Raw genomic sequence first — 25,462 nt, 5'->3', positions numbered from 1 at the left:
TCAGGGCACATGCACATGCACAGGGCTCTGCGGCTGGAGGGGGTGGGGTTGCTGTTAGTGACGGGGCCACAGGCAGGCAGGTTTCAGGATTGGGGAGCACTTGCTTCGGCTCCCTTGCTCCCATGGATAGCCTCTTCAGTGCACTGCACCACACTCTTCTGGGTATGCAGGACACTGTAGGGTAGAGTGCTGGGGACCCGCTGCTCCACTGGGTCCAACTGGTGCCTTGCCGCTGCAGCCTTCTGGGTGCATGTGGGGGGTCCGTGGCGCTCCAGGGATGTGGGGATGCAGGGGCTGCTGGGTCCCAGGGCAGGATGCAGTCTGGTGGGGGCTGGACTCTCAAAATGATGCCACTGTGCTGCAGCTGCCTGGAACCTGGGTCAGTGTGGGACCCAGTGTGAGCCCCCTCTCTGGAGAAGTGGGGTGACACAGACTCCAGGGAGCACCCTGCACCAGTCTCAGGGCCTGTAGGGGTTGAGGGGCTCCCCTGGGGCTGGGATCACAGGAGTGTGCAGTGAGAATCTGGACCCCTAGGGATCTCTCACCCTTTCCCCACACAGAGGAGCCTCTCCAGGCTCCCGACCAAGATCTATCCCGTCTGGGCTGTCATCTCCCTCTCCTTTAGTGCGCAGGTGCCACCCAGCCCTCCCCTGTTGAGTTCCCGTGGTCTCTGTTAGATGTCCTCTGTGCGATGACTGACTCCTGTTTTGGTTCTCTTGTGTGGAGGAGTCTAACATCCTGTGCCTCCAGCCAGCCACCCTGAGCCTTCCTCCTGAAAACAGGTTTGTTTTTTTTTTTTTTTTTTTTTGAGATGGAGTCTCACTCTGTCACGCAGGCTGAAGTGCAGTGGCACGATCTTGGCTCACTGCAACCTCCACCTCCTGGGTTCAAGCGATTCTCCTGCCTCAGCATCCTGAGTAGCTGGGAATATAGGTGTATGCCACCACACCTGGCTAATTTTTTTGTAGTTTAAGTAGAGACGGGATTTCACCATGTTAGCCAGGATGGTCTCGATCTCCTGACCTTGTGCGCCTCAGCCTCTCAAAGTGCTGGGATTACAGGCATGAGCCACCGTGCCCGGCGGAAAACAGTTTTTTAAATTACAATAATTGCTGATAAGAGTGTGGTCAGTCTGGCCATACTTTACTGGTGACTTCTGAGTCCTTTCCAGAGCCTTCCAGAAAGCAGTTTGACTTTGACGCAGCATGGATGGAGCCTTGAAGGCACTCAAGGTGTCTGGCCCTGCGCTGCCCCTCTGAAAGGCAGCTGAACCCTGGCACTCTGTGGTAGCACTAAGTGCCCATTTCCCCTCCTGCTGTGTGTGCTGGCCTTCCTCACCGGGACATGGAGAGGGCAAGAGAAAGCTTGCTGAAAAATCTAAAGGGCCGAACAAACCCTTTCATCCACAGATTTCCTGGGAACCTGCCCGCCACATGTTGAGGCCACTGTAAACGCGAAGACGTCTTGTTTGTAGGGCAGGACGTGCAGGGAATCCCGGTTCCTGGGGTGCAGGCCCCATGCCTCTCACATGGGCCAGGGAGTATCACAGGCTTCCACGATGAAGTCAGGATCCTCCCAGACCTTCAGACACTCCCCTCTCGGCCCAGGACAGAAATACAAATGGAGGCCACTTACTGTCTCCAGATATTTAAAAGTTACTCGTTGCGCCAACAGACTGTTAGTAAAATGTGAAATATGTTCCCTTCTCCTGCCTTGACCTTTATCATGGCCTGGCTGTCAAGTTTAGAATCCTCAGGCCCCTCAGAGTCAAAGCGGAAATGTAGGGTGTGGGAGAGCTGCTGTCTTCCATCCTGGCTCCACCTGTCACCAGGGACTTTTGTGTCCAAGCAGACACCTGCTGTCCATGCAGGGAGAGGCATGGGAGCTGCCAGGACGTCTGGGCAGAGCTCTTGGTCCTGTGTAGCCAGGTCTGGAGTGGACACATCCCTATGGCCTTGCAGGCCCCTTGACCCTGGGAGTGCCTAGGTCAGCCCCTCTAGCCAGGTCCAGGGGTGTTACTGGCTGCTCTGTCAGTCTCTGCCCTGTCCTAGGACTGAGCCATGTACTCCTGCCCTACCCCGTCTTGGTCTCCAGGACCTCGTGAGAGCCTGCGCCCAACCCTGTACATACACCAACAGCGGGAGGACTCCACTCTGCCTTGGGAAGTTTCCGCTGATGACCCCTGGCTACAAATCACTTTCAGTTTCCCCACATTATCTGGGCATGGTGGCGCGCGCCTGTAGTCTCAGCTACTCGGGAGGTTGAGGCAGGAGAATCTCTTGAGCCCAGGAGGCGGAGGTTGCAGTGAGCTGAGATCGCGCCACCGCACTCCAGCCTGGGTGACAGAGCGAGACTTCGTCTCAAAAAATAAATAAATAAATAAAACAAACAAAGAGAAAAAAAAAATCACTTTCAGTTTCCTCAAGTATGACTGCACCATCTTGCATTTATCACATTTTTGTGGGAGACACAATAGTCTGAGATACTGAGATCTTTTTTTTTTTTTTTGAGACAGAGTCTCGCTGTGTCACCCAGGCTGGAGTGCGGTGGCGTGATCTCAGCTCACTGCAACCTCCGCCTCCTGGGTTCGAGCCATTCTCGTGCCTCAGCCTCTCGAGTAGCTGAGACTACAGGCACACACCACCAAGCCTGGCCTGAGGTCTTTTTAAATCCTGCTTCTAGGGTGGATTTTCCGTGTGACCTGGAGCAATTTCTCTGTGACTTAGCTTTCCTTCTGGAAAATCAAACTTGTCACCACTAGCCTACCTTGGAAAGAATGCTCACCATTACTTATTTTATTTTAGCATCTGAAGTAGTTAATTTATAGAATGTAGCAGGTCATGTCCAACCTGAATATTAGTTTAAATCATTCAATTTCAAATGATGTCATCTCTCCCAGATGTATTGCCTTTCATGTATGGCTTGGAGAAACGGCATTGTGCGTTCATATTACATTATCCTTAATTTTGAAATTGTTCAAATGAGTCAAGTTATGAGTTGATTGGCCTCTTGGCACTTATTCCTTGGATGCGATTGAAGGAAAGATAGATTCCATAAGAGTAGAGAGGCATTCTGGAAACCTTTGCAGCCTCTCCCATTCCCCTGGTCTGTGGGGCTGGAATTCTTCTCTTTGTGCCCAGCAGGGCACCCCACATGCCCTGTTCCTGCCCGTCCTCATCTGTTGGCCTGAGGTCCAGGCCTTCACACAGTGGGCGGGGAAGTGGTTGAGGCAGGACAGGTTTCAGAATGAAGATTACTTGTGAGCAGTAGCAGTAACACTCTTTGCAAAATAATTGTTTGTTATTTCAATTTTTCTGTAAAACTGAGAGCCCATTTATCACCCTTCTCCTTAGGCAAAATGTTTAGAAAGTGAGAAGGATGGAGTGCTCAACAAAGTCATCAAAAGCAACATTCGCCTGGGAAAGTTAGAGGAAAAAGTCAAGGTAAGTGGTTATTTGGCCTCGGAGATTTCATTTTCATATGGGAATGCAGGCTCGCTGCTGTGGATTTTTGTGTTTAAGAAAATGACACCTTTTGCATGTGCGTCACTAATAGTCCACAGAGTAAAAGTATTGTAAGGTTTTGCTGGCAGAATAGCACCTCTCACCTCATTCAATAAACTTTGGTTCATTCACACAATAAAATACTGCACAGCTGTTAAAGAAAAAAGGATATGAAGCAAGGCACAGTGGCTCACGCTGTAATCTCAGTGACTCAGGAGGCCCAGCCAGGAGGATCGCTTGAGGTCAGGAGTTTGAGACCAGTCTGGGTAACATAGCAAGACCCCAATCTCTACAAAAAATTTAAAAAGTTAGCCAGGCGTGGTGGTGCTTGCCTGTAGTCTCAGCTTCTCGGGAGGCTGACGGGGGAGGATCCATTGAGCCCAGGAGTTCAAGGCTGTGGTGAGCCAAGGTCACACCACTGTACTCCAGCCTGGGTGACAGAGTGAGACCCTGTCTCAAAAAAAACCAAAACCAAACCAAAACAAAACAAAAAACACCAATAAAAGGAGAGACAGGATCTCACTCTGTCATCCAGGCTGGAGTGCAGTGACATGACAATGTGTCACTGCAGCCTCGAACTCCCGGGCTCAATGGATCCTCCTCCCTCAGCCTCCAAAGTAGCTGGGACTACAGGCAAGCACCATGGTGTCTGGCTATTTTTTTTGTTTGTTTAGAGATGAGGTCTTGCCATGTTGCCCAGGGTGGTCTTGAACTTCTGAGCTCAAGTGATCTGCCTGACTCGGCCTCCCAAAGTGCTGGGATTACAGACATGAGCCACCTCACCTGGCAGGGACCCTGTCTCTTTAAGGAAAAAAAAAAAGGCTGAAAGGAAAGGGGATATGCCATGCTGTTTATGAGGGGACTCGGCATAGAAGTATTGAGTCATTTAAAATCCCCCCTGTAGGGTTTTTTCTTTTTCTTTCTTTCTTTCTTTTTTTTCTAGTTTTCCTGCTTTTTACTTCCAAAAGAGAAGGAGTGATCCTTGGAGTAGTTGGCCTTGCTTGGGGAATCCATAGCGTTACCATTTATCGGAACAGGAATAGTAAAACCAGTTCACCCGGAGGAGACACCTGTCAGCAGGCCCCAAGGTAGATAGGCCAGGGCCTCGGGGGGAGTGAAGAGAAAAGGCTTGAGAAATCCAGAGGTGACATCTCAGGAAATCCCTGCAAAATATCACGCTTCAAAGGGAGGACATCACCTTGGAAATCCGGGGCTGTGACGAGATCTGGGAACTGAGGGATGCAGGCAGAAGCCCCTCTGAACCAGGCTGAATTCAGAGAGCGGGAGACGGGGCTGCAAGGTGGAGGGTGGCGGGAACATGGGAAGCCTGGAAGGACACCCTGGCCCAACTGTCGCTCCCACCCTCCCAGGAACCTCCTCTCATCCCAGAGGAATTCAGAGGCCTTCATATAAAAACAGTTTAAGGAAAAGGAAGAAAAATAGAAGCATAAGTTCCTACTGACGAAAACTGCTGAAAACTTATCAGGAAAAGTGTTGCCGCAAAGGAGATCAAAACTATACTCCAAAGTGAACTGCTAGGTAGCTGGCTAGAGAGCTGGAGACAGCTGGAGAGACAGGACTTCAAGAGGCAGTCAGAGCCAGGAAGAAATGTCACAGAGCAGAGACACAGGACCTCAGGAAGAGGCAGCCAGGCCCAGGAGGGCGTGGGATGGAACTGACGTGACCCAGGGAAGAAATAAAAGGGAAAGAGAAGCCGTTTAAGAAATGCAGTCTGAATTCTATGGAGACAGATGCCGTAACAGCACAATAAGGGATATGCAGCTAGAAACGAGAAAGACAGACAGGAAAGTGGAAATGGAGATGTGCAAAGGATTCGGTGGAAAGTGATGGAGATCTAAGAGACTGACTTCTAGAGCCTCCGAAGAAGAAACCAAAACAGTGGCTTATTCTGCTCTAAACCGTAACTCATAAAAACCTTTCTGAAATAAAAGAAGACTTGAATCTACGTCCTGAAAGGGTACATTATGTACCTAGGGAAAACTGACACAGAATGGACCCAGAAAATTGACATCAAGACATACAACTTCAAGATAAAGAAAATGGCCCGGCGCAGTGACTCATGCCTGTAATCCAAGCACTTTGGAAGGCCAAGGCAGGCAGATCACTTGAGCCCAGGAGTTTGAGACCAGCCTGGGCAACATAGGGAGATCCCAGTCTCTACAAAAAATACAGCAATTAGCCAGGCTTGGTGGCACATGCCTGTAGTCCCAGCTACTCAGGAGGCTGAGGTAGGAGGATTGATTGAGCCCAGGAGTTTGAGGCTGCAGTGAGCTATGTTCATGCCTCTGCACTCTAGCCTGGGCAACAGAGCAAGACCCTGTCTCAACAGTGAGTCCTGCCAACCAAGAAGTAATTGGGGAAACTTCAGCAAAATTAACTTATAGTAAGCGAAGAACATATTTAACTGTGAAATAAGACTTACAGCGGGGATAAGGCTGATAGAATTGTATGTAAATGTTTTCTGACAATGTAGTAATAATACAACCAAGGAAACTGATGGGCAAAGGGTGAAGGAAGGTAGAAAGTAGATTACACTTGCTGATTTCTTCATAGTTAATAAAAGTCAAGGGATATCATTAAAGCTGAAAAACCAAGTGGTATACTTAAGCAGGTGAACAGAAGGAGGGGAAAAGTGAAGGAAACATTGTCATGAGCTAATGTATTGTTACTTTTGTTAGGGTAACAATGGATACGATCTAAAGAGAGGGGACTAAGAACATATAATATAAAGGTGTAAGAATAAAGCCAACCACAAGAATCGAGCTTTATTCCTAAATAGTGGAATTAGAGCTGGGCAGAGTGGCACATGCCTATAATCCCAGCTCCTCAGGAGGCTGAAGTAGGAGGATCGCTTGAGACCAGGAGTTCAAGATCAGCCTGGGCAACATAGAGACCCCATCTCTAAAAAAAAGTTTAAAATTAGCCGGGCTTGATGGCCAGCGCCTGTAGTCCCAACTCTGCAGGAGGATCTTGAGCCCAGGACTTTAAAGCTGTAGTGAGCTATGATCTCACCACCGCACTCCAGCCTGAGGGACAGAGCATGGAGCAGGATCCTGTTTCTAAAAAATTTTTTTTTAATTTTTTTAAATGGTAGAATTATAACAGCAAAAAAGCAAAGAAAAAGACTACATTAGTTTAAAATATTTTAAAAATATGTAGATAAAACAACCAAACATAAAATAACAAAATTGAGACCAAACAAATGTGTCCTATAGGTAAATGTAAACTAGCTTAATTCGCCCATTAGGGAAAACAATATTTTTTTGATTGGCTCATAAAGCAAAATGCTATTCCACACTAGACCCAAGAGACAACCTAAAACAAAGTGTTCGTGAAGGATTTAAATTGAAAGGATGGGTAGAGATAACCCAGATTTCTGCAAACACAAAGAAAGTAAAGGTCGAAATCTTAACATATGCCAAGATAGAATTCAGACCAAAAGCACTAAATGATACCAAAAAAAAGGGGAGATTTTTATAATACCAAAAGACTACAGTTAATAATATATAGTATGAGCTGGGTGTGTGGGTCCCTGCAGAGGAGGCTGAGCAGGAGGATCACTTGAGTTGAGTCTAAGAGTTCAAAGCTGTAGTGCAGCATGATCAGGTCTGTTAATAGCCACTGCACTCCAGCTTGGGCAACATAGTGAGACCCTGTCTACATAATCATCGTCATCGTCATCGTCGTCATCATCGTCATCATCATCATCTATAGTAATTGTATCTATGCATTAAATAACACAGCAGCAAATTTATGAAGTGTAGACTACAGGAAATACAAAGAAAAATGGAAACTTGGTAATAGGAGCTATAATCCACCTCTCTTAATCCAAGACTGATCAAGATGTTAAACAAAATAAGAAAATAGAAGATTTAACAACATAATCAACAGGGTATATTTACATATATATAAAAGACACAAAAATTGATCATTGCTTGGCTACAAAGCCTCAATAAATCCCTAAAGTAAAAATAATGTAGGCATTTGTTTTTTGTTTTGAGACAGAGTCTTACTTTGTCACCCAGGTTGGAGTACAGTGGCGTGATCTTGGCTCACTGCAACCTCTGCCTCCCAGGTTCAAGTGATTCTCCTGCCTCAGCCTCCCGAGTAGCTAGAACTACAGATGCGCCACGACGCCCAGCTAATTTTTGTATTTTTAGTAGAGACAGGGTTTCACCATGTTGGCCAGGCTGGTCTCGAACTCCTGACCAGGCTGGTCTCGAACTCCTGACCTCAGGTGATCTGCCCGCCTCAACTTTCCAAAGTGCTGGGATTACAGGCATGAGCCACTGCACCCGGCCAGCATTTGTTGATCACAAATATTAAAAACAGAAATTAATAAGCAAAATCAGAAAACAAAAAGTTATTTCACTTGGAAGTGTAAAAACTGTGCACTAAACAATTCTTGGGTCAGAGAGAACGTATAAACTGAGTGTCAGAGTTTCTTATAAAAAAATGAGTCTGTGGAACTACATGTCAGACTCTGTGACAATAATTTTAGAAATGCTCAGTGGGGCACGGTGGCTCACACCTGTAATCCCAGCACTTTGGGAGGCCAAGGCAGGCGGATCACGAGGTCAGAAGATCGAGACCATCCTGGCTAACACGGTGAAACCCCATCTCTACTAAAAAAAATACAAAAAAATTAACCAGGCGTGGTGGCGGGTGCCTGTAATCCCAGCTACTGAGGAGGCTGAGGCAGGAGAATGGCGTGAACCTGGGAGGCGGAGCTTGCAGTGAGCCGAGATCGCACCACTGCACTCCAGCCTGGGCCACAGAGCAAGACTCTATAGTCTCAAAAAAAAGAAAAAAATGCTCACAAGACAATTCAGAACCTTCAGTACTATACAGTAAAAATGAAAGAAGGAAAGTAAATGGCAGGCTTTCTCTCAGCTGTCTGTTTGGTGACAGAGAGTGACAGCCCTTGTTGGATTCTTCGATGAGGCTGTCTTGTCAAGGTGAAACAGTGCTGACCAGTGGCAGCATTAGTTCTTAGGTTACCAGTTGAAGCAGGGATAAAAGTTGTCCTGGAAAAAAATACAGTTGTAGATTAATTTGCAAGAACATCCAGTTTGTTCTGTGATGGTAATTTTTTTTTTTTTTTTTTTTTTTTTTGAGACAGGGTCTCACTGTGTCACCCAGGCTAGAGTGCAGTGGCACGATCACACTCACTGCAGCCTCCGCCTCCTGGGTTCAAATTATCCTCCCACCTCTGCCTCACAAGTAGCTGGGACTACAGGCGTGCACCACAACGCCTGGCTAATTTTTGTATTTTTAATAGAGACAGGGTTTCACCATGTTGGCCAGGCTGGTCTCGAACTCCTGACCTCAAGTGATCTGCCTGCCTCAGCCTGTAATAGTGCTGAGATTACAAGCATGAACCGCTGTGCCCCATGGTGATATTTTTTGTTTTCATTTATTTATAGCATATAAGGAACTAGGCTTTATATACATTAAAATTTGATTTTATTGTACTTGAAATTCTTTTATCACTTTTTATGACTTTTATGATCCAGACTTGCAATCCCAGATCAAACTTATCCGGGGTTACTAGATTTTAAAGGCTCTAACACACAAGGAGTGGGTAGAGAGCGCAGCCAGGAGGCACCGTCCACCCTGACCTGGCAGCATCCCTCACTCACAGAGTCCTTCTCCTGACCAGGGCTACAAGAAGCAGGCAGCACTGAAGCTGGGGGACATCAGTCACCGTCTGCTGGAGCAGCAGGAGGACTTCGCCGGCAAGACAGCCCAGTACCGGCAGGAGATGCGGCACCTGCACCAGGTGCTGAAGGACAAGCAGGAGGTGCTGGACCAGGCGCTGCAGCAGAACAGGTGGGGTGTGCGCCCTGCGCCATGGCCCGCAGGGATGTCTGAATGTTTGATTGAGGGTTCTGCTAAAACCCTCTGGGCCTGTTTTATTTGTTCCGTTGTTTAATTTTGTTTCTACATTTTACTCTTATCTGAATGTAATATTGGTCTCGAGTTTTATTTGCTCCTCATCTTCTTTATTCTTCTAAAAATTCCTCTTGTTTGAATTGGACTTCCAGAATCAATGCACACCTCTAATTGCCTTTCTCTTTTTTTCTGCTGCCTTCCACCTCACTGATATTTTTATTTTGTCTCACTTTCTTTTTATTTTATTTTTTGAGACAGCATCTCACTCTGTCTCCCAGGCTGGAGTGCAGTGGCACGATCTCACCTCACTGCAACCTCCACCTCCCGGATTCAAGCGGTTCTCCCACCTCAGCCTCCTGAGTATAGCTGGGATTATAGGCATGAGCCAGTTTTGTTTCATTTTTTTGAGAGATTTTATTAATTTTTGATTAGGTATTTTATTTCTGTTATTTCTATTATTATTATTATTACTACTTATAGACAGGGTCTGGCTCTGTTGCCCAGGCTGGAGTGCAGTGGTGTGATCATAGCTTACTGCAGCCTCAAACTCCTGGGCTCAAGCCATCCTCCTGCCTTAGCTTCCCAAGTAGCAGGGATTACGAGCATGAGCCACTGTGCCCAACTTTTTTAAACTCTTCATTCACTGCAGTCAGGGCCTGGGGATCCCCACTCATGGGGAACAGTGTAGACTCACACTCCAGATCCATTTGAGAGCAGGCCGGTGGCTCTGGTCTCCAGGCGATGCCTGGCCTTTCAGAACAGGTTTCCTTTGAAGATCTGCAGGTCTCCCACCCACCCCTCCTTTCTTTGAGGGTCCTTCACATCCTCCACTCACCTGCCTTCACAGTGCCTCTAGGAGGAAGAGAAACTTGGACAAGAGTGGGCCCTGAGATTTTCTGTCACTCTTGATCTGCATGATCGCTCAGTCTACAGACATCCAGAGTTTGGCATTGACTTTTGTCCTCAAAGCAACTAATACTTTGTCTGCCACTTTGGTTTCAGTTTAGGCTTCATTTTTTCTGCCCTTAGAGACTGCCTGTTCTTTCGAGTTCAACCATACATTTAAACATGATTGCTATAATTTACCAAATATCTTCAGAAAACCAAAGTCTGGGGTTTTTTTTTTTTTTTTTTTTTTTTTAAATACAAGGTCTTGCTCTGTTGCCTGGGCTAAAGTACAGTGGCACAATCTCAGCTCACTGCAGCCTCAAATTTCTGGGCTCAAGTCATCCTTCTGCCTCAGCCTCTGGAGTCGCTGGGAATACAGCTGCATGCCACCACGTGGGCCCAGCTAATTTTTAAGTTTTTTGTAGAGATGAGGTCTCACATGTTGCCCAGGCTGGGGCTTTTTTAGACATAGTTTAATTAAGTTGTTCTCACCACACAGTGGGCATCAGGGGCCTTGGAAGGAAGGAACGTTCATAAGAAAAGTGATTCTGGCCAAGTGGGCACATCACTGGCCTCCCTGAACTTCAGTGTCCCGCTCTTTAAACCATGGTGTGAAGTCCACCTGCGAATCCAGTTTCCAACATTTTCCAGAACCATCTGGCAGTGTCCGGGAAGGAGCTGGCCTCTCCAGCCTGGCCATGCTCCCCGATGGGGCTCAGCACCTTGTGAGGTGTGGCTGGTGTCCTGGTCTATTCCCAGTGGACTGTGGCCCTGTGAGGATGTGGCCACCTTCATCTGTCCTGTCTCCCCAGCACACCACAGGGCACTGCATCCTGGTTCTGGAAACGCTGCCGTGTGGCTCTTTCCAACCTCACATGACTCGGTCCCTCAGGGCCTCCCCATCCCGGCACATGGGCCAGGCCAATCTTCTCCATCTTGGCAATGAGTCTATCTCCTCAGGTCCCCCACCTCACCCCCTGACTCGCTCTTAGCTCTGGGCTGTATGGAGTGGAAGACCTGTGGAAGTTCGCTGAGTGCTGGCGAGGTCACAGTGGACAAGCAGACGGGACACAGGAGGGGCTGTGTGGGTGCCTGCGGCCAGGCCATCGTGCTAGAGCGTCTGGCTGGCCAAGGCCAGCCCTGCAGTTCCTGCAGTTCCTTATTCAACACGCCCAAGTTCATTCTTGAGAGAAAACAGGGATTGCACTGGCACCAAGGTCAAGGGCAGAATATAGAGGGAAGAGAAATGCCTGTGCCGTCCTGCTGCTCCCCATTCCCAGGTACTGGCCGCTTCATTCCACACTGAGCCCCAGCCTGGGCTGTCCTGCTGCTCCCCATTCCCAGGGCACCAGCCGCTTCATTCCACACTGAGCGCTTGCTTCAGAACCCAGGCACCGAGGGCTCTGTTCCCTGCCATTAGCGTTCTTCTGTTTTGAGTTCTTGCTACTTTGGGATTCATATGGGCTCTATATTATTTTTAAAATTGTGCCATTTTAAACTTATTTCCCTCAGAGAAATGGAAGGTGAACTTGAAGTTATTTGGGAATCTACCTTCAGGGAAAACCGAAGAATCCGAGAACTTCTCCAGGACACACTCACGAGGACAGGCGTGCAGGACAACCCCAGAGCTATGGTGGCCCCCAGCCTCAATGGCGTCTCTCAGGCAGACCTGCTGGACGGCTGCGATGTCTGCTCCTATGACCTGAAGACTCTTGCCCCCACCTGCCAGAATCTGCGGGAGCCCGTGGTGTAGGCTCCTCTGGCCTGAAAGGTCTGCCTCGCACAGGCCTTCCCTGGAGGGCAGCCCATGGTGGCAGCCGGAGGTGCGTAAGCCCACTGAACGCTGCGCGGCAGGGAAGAAGTAAATGGTCTCAGAGTTTAATCCATTGATAACATTTTGCTTTATTTTTTAAATTTTTTTTTTTTCAGAGCTAGGGTCTCACTGTGTTGCCCATGCTGGAGTACAGTGGTGCAATCATAGCTCACGGCAGCCTCAAACATGTTGGAGATCCTTCTGCTTCAGCCTCCTGAGTAGCTGGGACCTCAGGTGTGCACCGTCAGGCCCAGCTAATTTTTTTCTTTTTTGTTGAGATGAGGTCTTGCTATGTTGCTTAGGCTGGTCTTGAACTCCTGGCCTCAAGCTGTCCTCCTGCCTTGGCCTCCCAAAGTGCGGGAATGACACATGAGAGCCACTGCACCTGGCCCATTGTGCTTTATTTTAATAACGTGCTGCTGAAATATGTTTTAGCCAGGGCATGTTCTCTGGCCACATTGCCACTGAGATGAGCTCTATGACACCCACTGCTCTGGTGAGTAGGTGGCCTGCTGAGCGGGCCTGCCTTCCAGCTCCTAGGTCTGCAGCTGGGAAGTGCTGGAAGGGTTGGACGGGCAGCTGAGCCCTCATGCCATGTGTCAGATGGGGAAGTGTCACCCGAGGAGCCAGGCCATGGCAGCGGCCCTGATGATAGCTGTGCATGAGCTCTGGGGGCCTTTTCTTGTTTGGTAAAAAAAAAAAACCAAGGTGCTGCTGTTCATGCCCTCTAAGTTGTATAAACCTTTTCTGCCCTCTCCCCTAGCCCTTCTCTATCCTCCTGAGCAAGTACTTTATTCTCTTTTGTTTAGTTGTTATTTTTGTTTGTTTTGAGACAGGGTCTCACTCTGTTACCCAGGCTGGAATGCAGTGGTGTAATCACCACAGCCCTGACCTCCAGGCTCAAGCAATCCTCCCTTCCCAGCCTCCCGAGTAGGTGAGATGACAGGTATACACTAACATGCCTGGCTAATTTTGTAAAAAAAAATTTTTGTAGGCCAGGCATGGTGGCTTACTCCTGTAATCCCAGCACTTTGGGAGGTCAAGGCAGGCGGATCACCTGAGGCCAGGAGTTCGAGACCAGCCTGGCCAACATGGTGAAACCCCATCTCTACTAAAAATACAAAAATTAGCTGGGCATGGTGGTGGGTGCCTGTAATCCCAGCTACTTGGGAGGTTGAGGCAGGAGAATTGCTTGAACCTGAAAGGCAGAGGTTGCAGTGAACCAAGATCACGCCATTGCACCCCAGCCTGGGCAGCCTGGGCAACAAGAGTGAGACTTTGTCTCAAAAAAAAAAATTTTCTTTTTTAAGAGATGGGGTCTTGCTATGTTGCCCAAGCTGGTCTCAAACGTCTAGCTTCAAGCAATCCTCCTGCCTAGGCCTCCCAAAGTGTTGGGATTATAGGTATGAGCCACTGCGCCTGGTCTGGGAAGGTAATTTATTCTGGAGCCACACAGCTCCCCACCCATGTAATGAGAGCCCTGGCTTGGAGCTAAGATAGAGTCCCTGCCCCACTGCCACCACCAAGAAACATACCAGGGGGGCCATGGTTCTGTCCCATGTGTGTTAGATGATGTGCCACCTCCTCAGGAAAATTACCCCAGCCGCTCAGAACCATTCAGTCCCAGGCATGCTGGAGGGACTTGGGGACATTGGGCTACAAAGGACCCTAACTGTGGGACTCAGGGGTGGCACCCTGCAGCATCTCCTTTTCAGAGCCCCTCGCAGTGAAGTCCCGTCTTGTTTCAGGTGGGAAGGAGGCCCCAGTACTGGTCCTCGGTCATGTGTAGAAGTTCTACATGTGATCTTTGATTGCCAGACGGAAGGGTGAGATAGAAAGTCATAGTTCCTTTATGACTCTATAAGCTTGTCAACAGTTGAATCATTGTAATTTTATTTTATTTTACAAGCGGTAGAAAGACTCAACGGGATTGAAAACTGTGTATCATCTCCCTAGGAGATGACCTAACAAATAACTGTGATGCTATTTCAAAGGCATTTACGGCCGTTCTGCAGCCTCCTGTAGACAGGCTGACAGGTGGCGGCAGCCCAGCGTGGCTGCGCGGGGCAGGGGTGCTTGTCAGCAGGAACGCTGCTGCTGCCGTCGTGACCTAGAGAACCACTGTTGACATCCCTGTCTTTCTGCCTTTTATGCAAACATTTTATTCTTTTGAGAAGTGTCCACTTTTGTTCTTATGTTTCTGCTTTAAGTTTTTCACACAGTGCAAACGTACTTTGCAAGTGTGGGGACTCCTGAATGGCACTGTGACCAGGGCAAGGGCAGGTGTCCCACAGACCCTATCTTCTGCCCAGCCTCCTGCTGGGTGCCATAGGAAATGGGCAGAGAAGCCACGAGTCCAGGATGCCAAGAAGGGCGGGGCAGGCAAGGCAGAGAGGCACCCAGGCGCTTGTGAGGTTCCAGGAAAGGACAGAAACATTGGGGTGCTTCTGGAAGGAACTGGAACGCCCTGGCCCTTGCAGAGTGGACAAGGTTTCAGGAGCTACAGAAGGGTGGATAGGGCCCCCAGGAGCACAGCAGGCACTCAGAGCAGCAGGAGGGGGTTTGGCCGGAGCTTGGGCGGGAAATAAGGCCGGACTGCACAGAGGAGAACTGGGTCTGCTGGGAGGGGCTCCTCCTTCCCCATGCTGCAAGTGTCTGGTCTGAGCAGGGAACCCTTCTCTTTCTTGTTCCTGGTGAGGTTTCATATGGCACTGGAAGATTCCTGGTCAAGCAGCTGTAGAACATGACCCAGGCACTCGAGTGAGCCTTGCTGGCTTTGCCATTATGTAAAAGCAGCCCTGGGCATGGTGGTGGCACCTATGGTTTCAGCTACTCAGGAGGCTGAGGTGGGAGGATCACTTGAGCCTGGGAGGTTGAGGCTGCAGTGACCTATGATCACGCCACTGCACTCCAGCCTGGGCAACCGGGTGAGACCCTGTCTCGAAAATAATAAAATAAAAAGTAAAAGCAGCCCTGGGGAAATGGAGACAGTGGACAAAGCAGGCTGGGGCACCAGGTGTGCATGTGGGTGTGAGTCTGTCATGAGAGCTGTCCTGAATGCCCTTAATGCCACTGAACTATATGCTGGAAAACAGTGACAACAGTGGATTTTGTTATATAGACAATTAAAAGAGAAATAACACCCAGGCCTGCTTCCTGAGTGTTTGTGTCATTTTACTTTCCCACCACCAACCTCTGCGCAAGTTCCGGTTGCTCCGCATCCTCATCAGCGCTTGGTGGTGTTGTCAATAACTGTGTTGAGAGGACAGAGATTTAAGGCCAAGGGTGGCCTAGCATTTAGCCTCTGGAGCGCAGCTGTCACTGGCTCCTCACCCCCTCCCCTACCTGTATCGTCGGCGGGAATGAAAGGCACAGGCCCCAGTGTGGGTGGCTCAGGAGAGCCCTCCCTGGGCCTGGGCAGCTCTTCCAGCAGGGAGGGCTTGAGCCGGATACAGAGCCCACAGCAGGAGGCTGAGCCTCTTGGGATGGGGCTGGGCTGACATCTGAATTCTTGAGTAAGACTGGAAACATCATCCACTCAAAACTTAGCTGGGCGGCATGGGGAGGGCTCAGTGTGCCCAGATTTGTGGCACCTCTCTGCTGGGTCACAGCTGGGCGGGGGTCCACAGGTAAGGAGTGGCTGCAGCCAGGAGTGGGAGAGGGGATGGGTACAGCTCGTTGGGCCTCTCTTGGTTTTCTCAAGGTGTGAGTCCATGGCCCCAAAGCTGGGCAGGAAACCTGCTGCCCTTCCAGCCTCGGCTCTTTTTTTTTTTTTTTTTAATTGAGACAGTCTTGCTTTGTCACCCAGGCTGGAGTGCAGTGGTGCGATCTCGGTTCACTGCAACCTCCACCTCCTAGGTTCAAGCAATTCTCCCACCTCAGCCTCCAGAATAGCTGGGATTACAGGGTGTGTCTCACCACGCCTATCTAATTTTTTTTTATTTTTAGTAGAGACAGGGTTTTGCCACATTGGCCAGGCTGGTCTCAAACTCCTGACCTCAAGTGATCCGCCCACCTCGGCCTCCCAAGGTGCTGGGATTACAGGCATGAGCCACCATCCCCAGCCTCAGGCTCGGCTCTTTTCCTTATTTTTGACTAGGGGTGGACTGGGTAGGAGGGTTTTGGAGAGAAAGAAGAAGGGCGGCTTTTGTAGTTGATATTCACCTGCAGGGCCCTGCTGGGCTGTTTGCAGGCCCAATGTCTGCAAACAACAGGACAGAGGTAGTGAGGACCCAGGCTGGGCTATGGAGACTTCAAACCTACGGAGCGCATGAGGCTGCTTCCTGGATCTGGGCATGCCACCTGCTGCTGAGGACCCAGGCTGGCTCCCTGTGTCTGTGCTGGGTGCTCTGGGCCGCCATCCCCTTGTTCCACAGTCCACCCGTGTGTCAGCACTCTACAGAGGGTATGGATGAGAGAGGGAGAGTGCACTGAGGTGAGAGCATTGCTGCCTTGGGTCATCAGGAATCTGAAGCATCTATTTCACCTGGTCAGGAGGGTCCTGAGTATTTTATTAAAGAATAATTCTTTGAAAGTGAAGGGTCCATTGTAGTATATGTAGCATACCAGGGCTGGGTTGCAAGCAACAGAAACTATACTGCCCAATGTTAAGGGAAAGAAGGAAATATTTTGGCAATGTACACTGTGTGGCTTCCACCATGTTTTGAGAAGGACAGAAGCCGGAATAGCCTTGGGGTGGGGGTCTCAGTAGTTGAACACCGTCAGTCTACCCTGTGCTTCACTCAGATAGCAAATCCTGGAAGACAATGGCCTCTTGGCTGACCTTGGCTGACATCCTGAGCCCTCCCGTGTGGCCAGAGAAGTGAGGTCCTTTGGTTGGTAGCCCACCAGTGTCCCACAGAAAGGGACAGTTCCCTCAAGTTGTGGATGCTGGGCAGACAGAAACAAGATTACAAAAAATGGTAACTTCCTATGTTAGAGTCTCCATCTGTCACCCAGACTGGAGTCCAGTGGCATGATCATAGCTCACTGCCGCCTTGAACTCCTGGACTCAAGCAGTCCTCCCGCCCCAGCCTCCCAAGAGTAGCTGGGACTATAGGTGCACACCATCATGCCTGGATAATATTTTTAAATTCTTTTCGTAAAGACAGGGGCTTGCTATGTTGCCCAGGTTGGTCTCAAACTCCTGGTCTCAAGCAATCCCCCTGCCTCGGCCTCACGAAGTGCTGAGATTACAGGCACACAGCCACAGCACCTGGCCCCAAAAATAGTAACTCTTTATTAAAGATGTTTGATGACACAGAACCCTCTTTCCCCAAAATCAGCAGCGATCACAACTTTCATCATGTGTGGCCACTGTGGTTGATAAAAGAGGCAGCGACCATGAATAGTGACGAGGTCGGTGGGGAAGGGAGCAGGATGGGAAGTCATGTTTTGACAGCATGCTGCAACTGTCTTCCCCACGCAGGTTATTTAATGAAAAACCATATTACTTGGAACACATAAAAATGATGGACAAAGTTCGAAGGCAGAATTGTACTGTTCCAATAGTTGTTGGATGTACATAGATTGTTCCTAGATAAGAGTTTTGAAATTATGCTTTCCTTGCTAATTGTTTTATGGCTAGATAGCATGTCCCTGACATCGAAAGGCTTTGCACATCACTAACTCATCACTAGTTCTTCTGGTTGGAATTCAGGTAGTAAGAGAACAAACACTTCTTCTATCTGTGGTAGTATGCCAGTTATTTCTGTCTTTTGGGTCCCCCTCCAAATTCCCAAGTGCTACTGTCAGCAGCAGTGGGAAGGAATACAAGACCGAGTGAACTTAATGAATAGGAGAAAGTGAAAACTTGAAGGCAGGTCTGGAACAAGCTTTCAGCGGTAAAGGAAGATTCAGCCTCTGCCTGAATGTTTGCCCAAGACCCTGCCTCTGTCACGAGGACAGTGAATTAGAGAACAAGCCACCCAGCTGGGCAGCCCAGAGGCTGTGCAGAAATGGACTGACACTATGGGATTAAAGACGTCTTTAAAACCATCACAGGAGGCCAGGTGTAATGGCTTACGCCTGTAATCTCAGCACTTTGAGAGGCTGAAATGGGAGGATCGCTTGAGCCCAAGAGGTAAAGGCTGGAGTGAGCTGTGATCATGCCATTGCACTCTAGCATGGGACCAAGAGACCCTGTCTCAGACACAAACCATCACAGGAGAAGGAAATGTTGGGGCTCAGGACACACCACCCCCAAAATATGACTGTAGGAGACCAGATAGATATCACCCCAAATTATACTTCTTTGGAATATTTTGAGCTGGTTATCTGAGAAACTGCAGACACAACAGGTATAGCTCTGAAAAGCTGCCCTTTGCAAAAGAAATTTATGTCATGAAGGAAATCTACATTAGTACAAGTATCTGTACCAGGAAGAGACAACTTTTATTACCTGAGAGACTTACATCTGCATAACAAGACGACCTTTATTCACCATGCATTTCCTCCCCTCACCATCCCATTACTAGTCCCTACCTGCCCCAGAAGCCCCAAGCCCCTAATCCTTATATAGCTCAGGATGCTATATAGGGTTTAGTCATTTGGCCCTTCTTCAAGTCTCCTGTTTTGTGGGACTCTGTTGCATATACACATAATTAAAACAGTTTTCCTCCCATTAGTCTCAATTCGAAGCCCAACCAAAGAACCCAGAAGGGTGGAGAGAAGCATTTTACCCTCCCCAACTGAAACCAAATGTGCACCAAATATAAGATAAAATGTAGATGGTGTAAAGATCTTCACACTGCAAGCATTTTTGCAATCAGAAGGGAAAAGCACGGGTTGAAAATGAAGGCCAAGAGTCTTTAGCAGAAACTTAAGAAATAGAGTGGTTGGCCGGGTGCGGTGGCTCACACCTGTAATCCCAGCACTTTGGGAGGCTGAAGCAGGTGGATTACTTGAGGTCAGGAGTTCAAGATCAGCCTGGCCAACATGGTGAAACCCTGTCTCTACTAAAAATACAAAAATTAGCCGGGTATGTTGTCACACATGTAGTACCAGCTACTCGGGAGGCTGAGGGAGGAGAATCGCTTGAACCTGGGAGGCGGAGGTTGCAGTGAGCTGAGATCATGACACTGCACTCCAGCCTGGGTGACAGAGCAAGTCTCAAAAATAAAAAAATGGTAGAAATGACAGTAGGATTTGCACTTTGGGAGGCCGAGGCAGGCGGATCACTTGAGGTCAGGAGTTCAAGACCAACCTGGCCAACATGGTGAAACCCCATCTCTACTAAAAATAAAAAAATTAGCCAGGCATGGTGGTGGATGCCTGTAATCCCAGCTACTCAGGAGGCTGAGACAGGAGAATCACTTGAACCCAGGAGGCAGAGGTTGCAGTGAGCCGAGATCATGCCACTGCACTCCAGCCTGGGCGACAGAGTGAGACTCCATCTAAAAAAAAAAAATTTGACAGCAGGGAGGTGAAACTTTAGCCACATGGCAGAAGCACTGGATACACAATGAACCAATGGTCTTCAAGAACTGAGGAAAATTTTGCTTTTTAAATGAAATCCGTATTATTTTCCATGAGGAAGAGCTTATGAGAATTACTTGAATACTTTCTGTGTATTCAAGGGAGGGAGAGGGTGGGACTGCGGTGAAAAACACAACTTTAAGAAACAGGCTTAAGAAATGCTCACCGTGGACCCAAAATGAACTGAAGTGGAGGTTTCTGACTTAACAAAGGACGCTCACACCCCGACGTTCCAAACTCGGCACTTGGAAGAGGCCCAGGAAGACCAGAGGGCTGGTCCTGGACATTCATGGAACACGGAAGTTCAATGTGTTCCGTGAGGAGGCGCCTGTTGCTAGCCCCACTTTGCAGATTCAGACCCTGATCCTGGCAGCGCTGCCTGAGCCCATGTGGGTAGTGGGTGAGGTTGCAGGGCTATCTGGCCTCAGCGGGGACCACTGCCCCACCCTGCCCTCCTCACGTGGTTTCCTGTCAGCCTGCCAGGAGCACTTTTGACCCAGGGGTATTCTATAGTGTTTTGCAAACATGGTTGTGCCAGGTGCTATGATGAGTGCTGCAACATTAGGAGGAATGACCCCAGCAAGCCAATGGGCAGGTTCTGTCTAGGGTGGCAGGACCTGCTGCCAGCCTCTCTGCTCAGCGCTCTGGGCATGGCAGGCAGGTAAACAGGCTGGGCCCTCCCAAGATGGGAGGTGACCAACTTCTAAATCAGGACCATGCCTCTGGGACACCAAGGGTCCCTGTGCTCTGCGGACGGCTTTCAGAGAAACCTGTGCCTCTCTCAGGTCTGCTTGCCCCAAACTGCTCCCAAACTGACCCCCAGAGACTGGCCTAGCTCCTTCCATCCCTGACCTTTGCTTCCATCTGATATCTGGGATGCAATTAAGTTTGGCCCAAGGCAAAGCTACCAGAGTTTTGGCTGAAGGTAACCGCTACGATGCTTCAGACGTAGTGCTTATGCTGTGCCAGACTGTCTCATAAGGTCTCATAAGGTGATTCCTTCCCTATCTGAAAGGGCTTAGTGCTGACCCCTGAGGCTGCCGCCTGAGCCTAGGTCCAATTGTAGTGCGGGAGAACCTCTGCTCCCTCCCAGAGAGATCCAGACCCTGGCAGCCCTGGATGGGGACCAGAGCTTCCTGGCCTTGTGTTGCCTGTCCCCCTCCGTTTCCCCGATGGGGAAGGTTTTGTGTCCCTTGTGATAAGCCAGGACATGGCTACGTGTACAGCACTACAGCCAAACCTGATGGGCATTTGGCCGCAGCTGCAGGGAGGACACGGGGGCCTGCATTGCCTCAGGCCTGCTTGTGATTCCAAGTGGTGAAGCCCCATCACTGGTAAAGAGGAGTGGGACGGGCTCAGCCAGAGGCAGGCCCGTGGCTTGGGGGAAATTCCTGGGCGGGGAGGAAACTGACCAACAGCTGAGTTACACACACACAGCAGTTCCTGTTTGAGCTGCCTGACTTGGGTTTTAAATACAGCCTGTTAAGGCAATTAAAGAATTGGTTCCAAAGTTTATCTCCTCTGATTCCCAAAGATAAAAGAAGGCATAATTTATTTTATCTTTAGGTAAAAAGTGTAGACGATTTGGGACCATCTGGTTTTAAAAAAAATAATCTGACCTAGACACAAATGAACAAAACGGTTTTGGAGAGAAATTGGTCTGCCTGACCCTCCCCTTTTTTGTGTGGCGTATCTAAGCTTCATTGCAAAAACAAAAAAGGTGTTTAATAATTACCCTTATTGACCTCTGTACCTTCTGGACTTCCTTCGCTCCTGGGCACAAGACATGGCCATTCCTAGGGTTGGACCGTGCAGGCACGGGCGGTCAGCTGGGCCGCAGCTCCTCCAGCTCTGCAAGGTCACGGAGGAAGGTAAGGTCAGTGGGTGATAGAAAGGCTCATGGCTCTCCTGGCCGGGACCTGGATAGAGAATTTGTTTAGAGAGAGGGTACAATGGTGCATGGTTATCTCCTAGTTCAGTCTGGAACTGGGTTTCCTTGGCAATGTTTTCATTCCTTTCATCACTCAATGAAAAAGTACCTGGCCAGGCGCGGTGGCTCACCCCTGAAATCCCAGCCCTTTGGGAGGCCAAGGTGGAAGGACTGCTTGAGCCCAGGAGTTGGAGGCCAGCCTGGGCAAATAGCGAGACTCCTGTCTTTATAAAAAATATTGTAAAAACTTAAAAAGTACAAAGAAAAAGTACCTGTATTGTGGATCTGTGATGTATGGGAGTGCCTTTAATCTTGGGAAGGAATTATAAGACAGACACTCCTTACCTGGACTTGATTCTGATAAATACATTCCACAATATTTTCATTTTTTTATTTTATATATATATATATATATTTTGAAACAGAATCTCGCTCTGTGGCCCAGGCTGGAGTGCAGTGGCACGATCTTGGCTCACTGCAGCCTCTGCCTCCCGGGTTCAAGTACTTCTCTTGCCTCAGCCTCCCGAGTAGCTGGGATTACAGGCGTCCACCACCACGCCCAGCTAATTTTTTTTTTTTTTTTTTTTTTTTTTTTGCATTTTTAGTAGAGACGGGGTTTCGCCATGTTAGCCAGGCTGGTCTCAAACTCCTGGGCTCAAGTGATCCGCCCACCTCAGCCTCCCAAAGTGCTGGGATTACAGGCCTGAGACACTGTGCCCGGCCCAGGATGTTGTTAAATATTTCTTTTTACTTTTGAAAAAAAAATGAAGTTGGACCGTAGAGGTAGAATGACTTTCAAGGCACAGGCACGTGGGCCAGGAGGCTCCCGGGGCCTGTCTGGGAGAGAGCTAAGCAAGCAGCTGAGCTTTGGAGAGCAGCGGGGAGCTGTGTTCCCCTGCCTGGACAATGTTAATGACCGACTTTGACTCTGGGGCCCAGTGCATGAGCCCTATGGGACTGGCAGCGGCCCCCACCTGCGGCAATAACCAACACTGTGCTTTTGGAGCCAGCTCCCCTAGTCCAGGCCGAGCTTGCACTTGCATCTTGTCTGCTGCTGCTGAACCAAGATTTAGCTGTGCGCCCTCCTTGCAGTCTCCTGGAACCAGCAGGAGGAAACATGGGGGATACTGGCCTGAGAAAGCGGAGAGAGGATGAGAAGTCGATGCAGAGCCAAGAGCCTAAGACCACCAATCTCCAAAAGGAGGTAAGGCAGTCTCTGGTGGGGCAGCCCCTTTGCAGGTTAGGCAAAGGCGTCTGAACGAGGGGTGCAGGGAGTGAAATCCGGGCCGATCCCTAGTGACACGGCAGAAGATGTACTCTTTGATTTGTGAAGTACATCTGTAAAGGGATAATCTCTGGACTTACTTCTCTTTCCCTCTCGCCAGGAAACTCTGCATCTTTTTTTTTTTTTTTTTTTGAGATGGAGTGTTGCTCTGTCACCCAGGCTAGAGTGCAGTGGCGCCATCTCAGCTCACTGCAACCTCCACCTCCCCGGTTCAAGGGATTCTTCTGACTCAGCCTCCTGAGTAGCTGGGATTTTAGGCGCCCGCCACCACACCCGGCTAATTTTTGTATTTTTAGTAGAGACAGGGTTTCGCCATGTTGGCCAGGCTGGTCTCGAACTCTTGGCCTCAGGTGATCCTCCTGCCTCAGCCTCCCAAAGTGCTGGAATTACAGGCGTGTGCCACTGCACCCGGCTGCATATTCTTTTTTTTTTTTTTTTTGAGACAGAGTCTTGCTCTGTCACCCAGGCTGGAGTGCAGTGGTGTGATCTCAGCTCACTGCAACCTCTGCTTCCTGGGTTCAAGCAATTCTCCTGCCTCAGTCTCCTGAGTAGCTGGGACTACAGGCATGTGCCACTATGCCTGGCTAATTTTTGTATTTTTAGTAGAGACGAGGTTTCACCATATTGGCTAGGCTGGTCTCCAATTCCTGGCCTCAAGTGATCCGCCCACCTCGGCCTCCCAAAGTGTTGGGATTACAGGCGTGAGCCAACTTGCCTGGCCCGCATATTATTTTAAGTTCATACATAGGTGCTTTTGTGTGTTGAGCAAGTGTCCAGACGGGCCAATATTTTTGTTCAAACTAATGGCCTTTCCAGGAATGGTCAGAAAGGGCCTTCTTTTTAAAAATTAAAAAAAAAAATTTTTAGAGACAGGGTCTTGCTCTGTCACCCAGGCTGGGGTGCAGTGGTGCAATCATAGCTCACTGCAGCCTCGACCTCCTGGGCTCAAGCGATCCTCCTGCCTCAGCCTCCTGAGTAGCTGGGACTACAGGGGTGCACCACAATGCCCTGCCAAATTTTTAACTTTTCAAAAAAATTATTTCTGTAGAGTCAGTGTCTTGCTGTGTTGCCCAGGCTGGTCTGGAACTCCTAGGCTCAAGCGTTCCTCCCACCTCAGGCTCCCAAAGTGCTGGGATTATAGGCATGAGTCACTGTGCTCAGCCAGAGAGGGCATTCTGATGGTTGAGTCCCCTCTAAATGCCTGTCCTTCTTATATCTGAATGGCTGTAGTGATGGGAAGTACTGCCCCCAGCATAGCCCGTTCTGTCTTAGAGGCATCTACCAGGGGCAGCTGCTCTGAGTTGGGCTGCAGTGAGCAGCTGGGGCTGGCCCTGGGCCTGCAGGGAAAGGGAGCTTGGGGCTGGGGGGAAGGCAGAAAGGAGCTCAACACAGCACACCGCCCCAGTCCCAGGCAGTTGGGAGCCGCAGGTGCTGAGCATGGAGGGGTGGGGAGGGCTTCAGGCTCCTAGGATGAGGAAAGGCAGCCCCAGGTGAGCTCAGGATGGCTTCCGCTACCAGGGCAGAGGTGTGGGCGGGGCCTCCGAGAGCTCCCATGCCTGGCAGCAGAGGGGATGGAGGAGGGATGGCACCAAGGCTTTAGGGCTTGACCAGGGGGCTGGCAATGGCCTGAATGGCTTGGCCTGGGACTGGGGTACCCAGGAGGTAGACAATGGGCTGCAGCACTCTCCCTCTCTGCCAGTCTCAGGCCTGATCTCAGCAAGGGCCTCTTGGAACCCTGGTGGGCCCAGTGGCCACAGAGCACAGCTGAGAAATCCCCAGATGTGTCTTCTGAGCTGGGGACAGGTATGGCGGCACACGCCTGTAACCTTAGCACTTTGGGAGGCTGAGGTGGGAGGATCGCTTGAGCCCAGGAGATTGAGGCTGCAGTGAGTCATGATCGCGCCATTGCACTCCAAGCCTGGGTGACAGAGCGAGACCCTGACTCTAAAAACCGAAAATCTGAGCTAGGTCTACCCCTCAGTCAGGCAGCTTCAGGGTGAATGCAGACCTCACCCACATCAGAACCCAGGCAGTCCCTCAGCAGGAGGGAGGATTCTGGAGCCAAACTGCCAGTCCTGGGCAGGGCTGAGATGAGGAGGAGAGCTGAGCCCGTCCCCGCCCTGTCCTGGAAGTGCGCCCTGGCCCTGAAAGCGGACGCTGCTCCCCAGGGATCCCGCTGGTGTGTGCAGAGTCCTCAGGGTGGCAGCCTGCAGCTGGGAGCCCCTCATCCCTGCAATCTGACTCCAAGCCCAGCCTCTTCCCAGACAGGTGAACACGGGTGCGGGAAACTTCAGGCTCTGGAGATCTGGCCGGGGCTGCTTCTGAGGACAAGTGTTATGAGTAGGGCTTGAGTTGGACTTTTTTTGCCTCCTTGATTGGTGTGTAATTTACATACATTGTAGTGTGCAGTTTTTTGTTTTTTTTTTTTTTTTTTTTTTTTTGAGACAGAGTCTCACTGTCACCCAGGCTGGAGTAAGTGTAGTGGCTCACTGCAACCTCAGCCTCGTGGGTTCAAGAGATTCTCCTGCCTCAGCCTCCTAAGTAGCTAGGAACAGGTGTGCACCAAAATGCCTGGCTGATTTTTGTATTTTTAGTAGAGACGGGGTTTCTCCATGTTGGCCAGGCTGGTCTCGAACTCCCAACCTCAGATG

General features: G+C 49.6%; 2 protein-coding genes across 4 annotated transcripts in view; both read left to right on the top strand.

Annotated features, from left to right (window-relative positions):
- The window catches only part of CEP89 (centrosomal protein 89), a 99,157-nt gene extending 86,962 nt beyond the window's left edge, over nt 1-12,195 (top strand). For all 3 annotated transcript variants that reach the window (XM_054464678.2, XM_063657494.1, XM_063657495.1), the window contains 3 exons: nt 3,354-3,443; nt 9,187-9,356; nt 11,820-12,195. In XM_054464678.2, coding sequence (XP_054320653.1) covers nt 3,354-3,443; nt 9,187-9,356; nt 11,820-12,060 — 501 coding nt within the window. In that variant the 3' untranslated portion in view covers nt 12,061-12,195. The remainder of the gene's footprint in view (nt 1-3,353; nt 3,444-9,186; nt 9,357-11,819) is intronic.
- A 10,429-nt stretch (nt 12,196-22,624) lies between these two features.
- Nucleotides 22,625-25,462, top strand: part of SLC7A9 (solute carrier family 7 member 9) — a 30,160-nt gene continuing 27,322 nt past the window's right edge. The window contains exon 1 of the mRNA XM_054464677.2: nt 22,625-22,730. Within this exon, the coding sequence (XP_054320652.1) occupies nt 22,644-22,730 (87 nt within the window). The 5' untranslated portion in view covers nt 22,625-22,643. The remainder of the gene's footprint in view (nt 22,731-25,462) is intronic.

Source organism: Pongo pygmaeus, chromosome 20 (assembly GCF_028885625.2).
Source record: "Pongo pygmaeus isolate AG05252 chromosome 20, NHGRI_mPonPyg2-v2.0_pri, whole genome shotgun sequence".
In the NCBI taxonomy this organism is placed as follows: Eukaryota; Metazoa; Chordata; class Mammalia; order Primates; family Hominidae; genus Pongo; species Pongo pygmaeus.
The sequence above is the reverse complement of the archived record's forward strand: the minus strand, read 5'-3'. Positions and strand labels throughout refer to the sequence as shown.